This window comes from Centroberyx gerrardi, unplaced genomic scaffold (assembly GCF_048128805.1).
Source record: "Centroberyx gerrardi isolate f3 unplaced genomic scaffold, fCenGer3.hap1.cur.20231027 Scaffold_61, whole genome shotgun sequence".
Taxonomy (NCBI): Eukaryota; Metazoa; Chordata; class Actinopteri; order Beryciformes; family Berycidae; genus Centroberyx; species Centroberyx gerrardi.
This window is the reverse complement of record NW_027605195.1, coordinates 205,452-213,423: the sequence shown is the minus strand read 5'-3', so window position 1 is coordinate 213,423 and position 7,972 is coordinate 205,452. Positions and strand designations below refer to the sequence as shown.

Here is a 7,972-nt window from a genome sequence, read left to right as displayed (position 1 = left end):
AAAACAGTTCTGGCACAGAATGTCTCAGCTGAGTGAGATTCTGTGAACTGTGGCAATACAAATTTCTACATTTCTACTAATAGACAAAATCTTTATCAGTTTATCATTTTTATCCAGGTTATCTGTGATAAAAAATATTATATTTTTTGATGAAATTACACAGAAGATAAACGCAAATGAGTGAGCAGAGAAGGATGTTGCCTAACAGATTTCATTTTCTCCTATTTTTCTTCCTTTATTTCCTCATAACATTGCTGATAGCAGCTATAATTTATCTTACATCTATTCTATTCTTGTGTGCCGTTACAGTCCAACACAGGTTTCCATAATAATTATTCCTTATAAAACCTAATGGGCAGTAACATTAAATCCTATTAATTTTATAATATTCTGCATTGTAATCCACCACACTGCATCATTTCTGATTTGTAATATACACACACTTATTGTTCATTTCTATCTCGTCAGTATTATTTAATTTGCCATGTTGTAAGTTTCTATTGAAACTCAAATCTAAGAGACAATGAAGTTAAATCTGACGACAAACTGACTGTTAATGTTTGCAGTTTGTTTCGGAATGTAAAGACATTGCACTTGATCTGAAACACACATGCAGCGTTGAATTCACAGCTTACATAAAAACCGGATGCTTGCCTAAAAAACACATTTGACAGTGCTTTGGTGACTGTCGGAGAATGGAAACAACACGGAAGAAAATATATACAAAAATTAAATAGAGAGAGAAATTAGCCTTTCTGACCAACAGCTGAATAGGAGGTACATAAATTATAAGGCAGGGCTGAAACTGAAAACACACAGGTTTGATTTCTCCAAATCACATACAGAGTAGAACGAAAGAACGGCAGCGTGGTTTCTTTTTACTTTTGTCCAGACTTTTGCTTTTTTGAATTAGTTGACTTCTCCTCTCTCTACAGTATGTTGGCCTTACAGGAGTCAGGCTGCAGTATCTGAAGTGTAACAATCAGTTTAATAGTTTTTCTAAACCAGGGGTAGAAAAAGGTGTAGATCACAGGATTTAGACAGGAGTTACAATGCAAAAGCCAGATGACAAAGGCCGCAGCCGAAGCGCTGGTCACCGTGTCCTGGCCTGTGAGGGAGGGAGTGTAATATGGAAAGAGACATATTAGAAACACAGCTACGACAATGCCGAGAGTCCTGGCCGCTTTCCTCTCCGATTTCTTAGCGGTTACAGTCTCTGAACCCCGGAGCGCGACCCGCATGGCCCGAGCCTGAGAGACCACCACCACAAACACTCTCACATACAGAATTACAATGACAGTAACGGGGCCGATAAATGTCACGGCCAGGTCGATGGCTCCTGCGATGTGGTCAAGGATGACCACACACTCTCCGTGGCAGGAGCTGTACTTGTCCGGCCACCTCAGCTGGTCCTTCAGGAGGAGACAGTTGTAAAAAACAGAGCAGAGCCAGCACAGGCAAACGTACATTTGGACTCTGGCGCGGGTGAGTCTGGCCGAGTAACGCAGCGGGTCGCAGATCGCCACGTAGCGGTCGACCGATATGAGCAGCATGTTTCCCACCGAGGCGGAGGTGATGGTGAAGACGGCGGCATAGTACAAAACACACATGAGGTCGCCCAGGAACCAGCAGCCGCCCGTGAGTATGATTTCGCCCGGCATCAGGAGGCCCATGAGGAAGTCGGAGACGGCGAGGGAGAGGAGGAGGAGGTTGGTCGGGGTGTGGAGCTGCCTGGGGAGAAACAGGAGCAGAACATTCACTCATATTTGTAGTATCAGTAGTAGGTTTTATCACCATAAGTAGCAGAAGCATTTACAAGAATACAAAAGCATTATTTAGCAACTTGGTTCCAAGATGTGACAGTATCTTATGTTTTCATCCAGGGGTTCCCAAACTTTTTAAATTGAAGGATCCCCAAAATAGATGCACAATAGACCGCAGACCCCATTTGAGAGGATTTTGTCCTAAAGAATCCCCTCTGAGAAAATGGTTGTTGTTAGGTGGGGCGATAACAAAAGTGGGTGCAGTCAAACTGTGATCAAACCAGGATCATTATGAATTAAGATCAAAACAGTCACCATTATGTTTTTAACTTATATATTCCCTTGTTGTTCTAACTTCAGGGGAATGTCATAAAAGTGAAATTAATCTATTCCTGCTTCCTACGACCCTCTCAAGGACCCCTGGTGGTCCCCGAACCCCAGTTTGGGAACCTCTGTTTTAGTCCAGGAGCCATTTCTTTCAGCAAGTCTGACAGTTTGATGAAGAATTGCATGTGAAGAAATCTTTGACCACCTGTAGTGGGAGATGGAGATGATGACCAGCAGGTTGAGAGCCACAGTGAGCAGAGAGACTGAGGACAGCAGGATGTAGAGGAGCGTGGCCTCGAAGCGAAGACGCACCGGCTTCCTGCAGGAGGAGTTGAGGAGCTGTGGAAAGCAGAGTTCACCTCCTTCCAGGGTCTCCATCAGCAGAGAGAGAGGAGGAGAGGAGAAGCTGCTGACGTCTGGCAGCTGTCTGACCAAAGCTCTGTATCATACAACTTATTTATTTCTCTCTTCCCTCCCCCTCTTGCTCTCTCTCTCTGCCTCTCTTCATCTCTTTTTCTCTCTACAGCAGACACCGATGTCCCTCGTTCCCTCGTTCCCTTGCCTCGCTTTTTGCATCATCCTCTTCATCTCCATCTTCATCATTCTCTCTCTTCTTCTCTCTCTTCTTCCTCACCTCTCCCTCCCTTATGTCCTCAGCATTTTATGGTTATTTTCCATTATTTGTGACCTGTCTGAAGACAGGTCTCCGGCAACTTCAGTTGTTTTGGAGAATGCTGCAATATACTTCTTCCAGGGATCTCCAGGACTGTTGTATGGACTAACAAACGATTTTCTACTGGCATAGGGTGACCACATTTTCAAACCAAATGATGTTTTGTCTCCAAAAATCCAAAAAAACATAGTTTATTTGAAAACTGTATAATAACACTAGTAAACACAAAACACCGCTAAGCCACCGCTTATGTTTGGCCATCTTAATATGATCTTTTATGACGGCATTTCCACCGTGCGCGACCGAAAATGTACTCTTGCAGTGTATGCAGAACGCAGCATTTTCGTTGCCGGCTACTTCACGAAGAAAAGAGTAATTTAAGCCTTCTGGAGGTCTTTAGAAAAGAGCAACTTTCTATTTGGCATGACAGCTAACCGTTAGCGTACTGACAGATTCTGTCAGACAGAGCCACAAGCGTCATAGGCTAGCAACAGCCTTGACAACGACACATTGATTGATTAACACACATACAGACAAATCAGTGTTGAATTCAGACGCGTGGTGCATTGTTTATGTTTTTTGATTGGGTTAGGTAATAATGAGCGGGACAGAACATGATAAACGTCTATGTAAGGGCTGAAAACAAGTATAATACTATTATTATTATTTTAATTGTGGTGAAAACCGGGACAATTTGGTAGTGAATGTTGAAAACCGGGACATTTTAGTGTTTTACAGATATTTGTTGGGACTCGGGACACCCATCTTGAAACCGGGACAATCCCGGACAAACCGGGACATCTGGTCACCGTATACTGGCATGGGAGTGAGTAGATAATGACTGAATTATAATTTTTGGGTGAACTATTCCTTTAAAGAGCAGATGTCAATACTAGGGAAATCCCTCGCAGAAGAAATGCGGACTCAAATATCCAGTCAGCTGGGCCCACATTTCAACCAAGGCCCCGTAGACTACCCCCTGGAGCACCTGGGAGTCAGTTCCAGTGGGACCCCCAGGGTCGGCCCATCTGTTTGGAGTGTGTGCAGGCAGACCATACCTGCCGATTCTGACCAGACGACGCACCGGACCCTCGGATTCTTAGTCTCCTCGGTCGAGGAGGGGACCCAGACTACATCCCCAACCAAGCCCTCATTAATCGGGACAACCCGGAGGTGGAAGTCATTATAAGAGGTAAAAAGATTCCTTGTGTATTAGACACCAGTTCACAAGTCACTCTGTTCTGTTATTCTCTGTTTCAGCAGCAGTTTGGAGAAGGGTTAGTCCAAGGAGACATCCCCTGGCTCACCCTGAAGGCAGCGAATGGACTCCATATTCCATATTGGTTATGCGCTCTTGGACTTTGAGATCAACGGGGTGAAGGTAATGGGAAAGGGAGTGGTGGTGGTTGAAGATTCCTGCCTTGAACCCTGAATGTGGCATATTGGGAATTAATGTTATCGGGGACTGTTATACTTGGATATACTTGGATGATGTCATTGTGTATTCTCCCTGTTTCAACAGCCATCTCCAACACCTGGAGCAAGTGTTCGAGAGATTACATCAGCATGGCTTGAAACTCCAGCCCCAGAAATGCCACCTGCTTTGGAAGGAGGTGAAGTACCTGGGGCACGTGGTCAGCAAGAAGGGGGTGGCGATGGACCCCAACAAGACTGCAGCAGTGCATGACTGGCCTGTCCCCACAACTGTCACCCAAATTTGCTCCTTCCTGGGCTTTGCGGGATGTTGTCAACGCTTCATCCCCACCTTTTCCCATGTTGCAGCTCCCCTGAACAGCCTTCTTCAGGGCATAGCAGGGGTTAAAGCGACAGCAATCCAGTGGTGCCAGCATGCATCTGAGGAGCCGGTGCTAGCTTATGCTGATTTTAGTCTGCCATTCCTGTTGTATACAGATGCCAGCTTGGATGGACGGGGTGCAGTGCTGTTGCAGGTGCAAGGGGGGAAGGATCGGGTGATTGTGTATGCCAGCCGAAGCCTCAACCCCAATGAAAGGAATGATCAAATCTATAGCTCCTTCAAATTGGAGTTACTGGCTCTATTCTGGACAGTCACTGAGAAGTTTAAGCACTACCTGTGGGGAACGGACTTCACTGTGTTTACGGAAAACAACCCACTGGTACACCTGAGTGTAGCGAAGCTGGGGGCAGTGGAGCAGAGGTGGGTAACTCAGCTGCCAAATTTCAGTCTTGTCCCGGCTCCTGGGGGAGGCAAATGTCACAGCAATCCATGCAGCACCTCCAGAGCAGGAATGATTGGGAGGGGAGGCTTTGCAAGCTGGCCAAGAGCCTAGTCCAGAATCCTGGCAGAGTCACCAGCAGGAAGACCCAGAACTAAGCCAGGGCAGCCAACTGAAGAGCGAGGGGTTATCTATAGCTCAGGTAAGCTCAGTCTGTGTCTCCACAGGTGCGCAAGTGGTTGCGAGAGTGGGATCGGCTGGAACTCTGTGGAGGAATCCTGGGACGCTGCATCCAGGAACCTGACACTGGTCAACAGGCCTTCCAGCTGGTTGTCCCAGCTCACTGTGCTCAGGGGATATGGAGGGATTACCACCGAGCATCCGGACATGCCCGCAATGAAAAGGTCCTGAGCATCTTACGTCGTTGGTTCCACTGGCTGGGGATGGGTAAGGACATCAAGTCCTGGACAGCAGAATGCCCAGAGTGCGTAGTAGGTAAGGCCGGCCCAGAGGTGAGAGCTCCCCTTCAACCTATTACTTCCAGTTACCCATAGGAGGTTGTGGCCCTGGACTATTTGTCATTAGGATGGCCACCTGACACTCTACCATATATCCTGGTTATGACCGACCTGTTTTCTAGGTATGCGGTGGCAGTGCCCACCAAGGACCAAACTGACCACTGTTAAGGCCCTGTGGTCCTCCCTCATTCAGCCCTTTGGTTGCCCAAAGCGTTTCCTGACCGACCGTGGAGGGGCTTTCGAGTCTGAGGTAATGCATCAGCTATGCGCACTCTATGGCTGTATGAAGAGCCAGACTACCCCGTATCATCCACAAGGCAATGGGGCCTGCGAACGCTTCAACAGAACATTGCTTTCATTACTGAGCACTGTAGGTGCAGAGGCTCAGGTGCAGTGGAGGGACTGCCTGTTTATCTGTGCTTAGATGTTGTCCCCCCACAGGAGAGAAGAACGTTGGATGGATGAGTCACACATCATCAGACATTGGTGGAAGCCTATGGCCGAGTGCGGGCCCACACCAAGCAAAGGCAAGGCTGGGACTGGGCACGGTATGACAGAAAGACACAAGCCATTCCATTATTGCCTGCCTCAGCCTAAAAACCCTAAATTTTTGTTGCCTTGTGCCCCCGTAGCACAGTTGGTCCCCCTGTCCGGTGTAGAGCCCGTCATTCCTGACCCAGTGGCTGAGCCAGAACGGGTAGTTGAACCAGTCCAGGCAGAACCAGAGCCCCAGCCGGAGGGCAGGCCCTTGCCCGAGGAGTGACAGGACCCTGTGAGGCGGTAGCATCGTAGCAACTTTGGTGTGCTACCGCAAAGGTGTCGAGATTGAAGGGGTGGTCGGGACCACCACTGTTAACGAACAGGGGGGGAAATGTCACCAGTGGGGCTATTTAACTGTACACTGGAATGTTGTAAACAATTTTGGACCGGGTTGGTACTGAACATGTTGGAATGTAAGACTGCAGAGACTTTAAATATGGACTTACCTGTTATAGGGACATACCTCTTGAATGGACTTGAGTCGTGGGGGGGTTGGGGCTTAATGTTTATTCCTCCTGATTGAATCGTCAGGATGAGTGGAGCGTGATTCCCAGTATGCTGCTGTCATTGGCTGGCTGTACGTTTAAAACTGCCGCTCTGGTGGTGGCATGGAGGCTGACTGAGGAGCAGGAATCCAGGCATCACAGGGCTACTGTCAGAACGACGGAGACGGGGAGCGGAACTCTGCGTGCTGACTGGTAAAAGTACAGCGTTCGCTATTTCCTGAATTGAGGAAAGTTGAAATAGCCTACCTCAGTAGCATATGTGTGAGGGCCCCGAGTAGATCAGGGCCGTTGTTGATTCCGTTGTTGTTTGTGTGTCCTGCCAGTTCCAGGGCCCGGAGCGTCGTGTGGGTGGGCATTCTCCGTGGAGGGAGTCATCAGCCGCCGTCCGCCGGCTGCGTCCTCTGCTCTGACCTTCCTCGTTACAGCGACCGTACCGTTACGTTGGACTTCCATGCTAAAGACTGTGCTTTGTTGGAGCGGTGAGAAGGACAATTTTTTTTATTTTTCTCGGTCGGGTGGGGCCCCGACTGAGAATGGACACATTTCGATGTTATTTGTACATGTTCAGCAAATGGCCACTCTTCATTTAACTGTGTAAGCTACTGGTAGAACAAGTAGTGACATTTACTGTTAACTCCTTTTCTGAGTGTTAGTGATATCGGTGCCTGACTCAACCTTGGTAGCCAAACAGTGCACTTCACTGTGTGGTTTTTGGATGAACTATTATTAGGAGTTTTTCCCCTAAGAGGGAGAGAGAAGAGAGGGAGGGTGGGAGGGGCACGGATGAACGAGGACAAACAGGGGTGCAGGGCATGTAGGCATACATAGGTTAAAGGAATAGTTCACCCAAAAATGAAAATTCAGTCATTATCTACTCACCCCCATGCCAGTAGAAAATCAGGTAAAGTTTGTTAGTCCATACAACAGTCCCGGAGCTTTCCAGTTGCTGGGGTCCTGTCTTCACAGTTCAAAAAATAACGGAAAATAACCATAAAATGGCGCCATGCTCCATTATGCTCCTCCAGCATAATCCAAGTCTCCTGAAGCCAAACAATCCCAAAGTGACTTGAAAAGACCAACATTTACACCATTATTTAGCTGAAATCGCCACTCTAGCTGTGAAAATATGTCACGTTTGCGCCACCCTGGCCTTGGAAACTAGTAAGAGTAGCTCCAATTACCAGCAACAAGACTTCCGGTTTGGCCGTTAAGCGTTCAAAATAAAAGCACAAGATTTTAAATAGGTAGAAATACTGTTTTAAACCAATTACTTTGTATTTAATTGTCCAGTTCAATAAGTGAGCACCCATATTAATGTCCACTTTAGTCTCTGTTCTGTATGTATTCTGCACAGTGTAATACATGCAGCATTTATTGTTAAAATGGCACATATTATGGCATTTTTCATTATTATTATGACATCAAACATTAATATGGGTGCTCACTTATT

At 47.1% G+C, this 7,972-nt stretch overlaps 1 protein-coding gene across 1 annotated transcript; it reads right to left on the bottom strand.

The window, feature by feature from the left end:
* Positions 1–929: 929 nt before the first annotated feature.
* LOC139922787 (trace amine-associated receptor 13c-like) lies at positions 930–2,468 on the bottom strand. Its single transcript, XM_071913392.2, has 2 exons — positions 2,296–2,468; positions 930–1,731 (listed from the first exon to the last, which is right to left on the bottom strand). The coding sequence occupies exons 1-2, from the start codon at positions 2,466–2,468 to the stop codon at positions 930–932; spliced, it is 975 nt and encodes a 324-aa protein (XP_071769493.2).
* Positions 2,469–7,972: the final 5,504 nt, after the last annotated feature.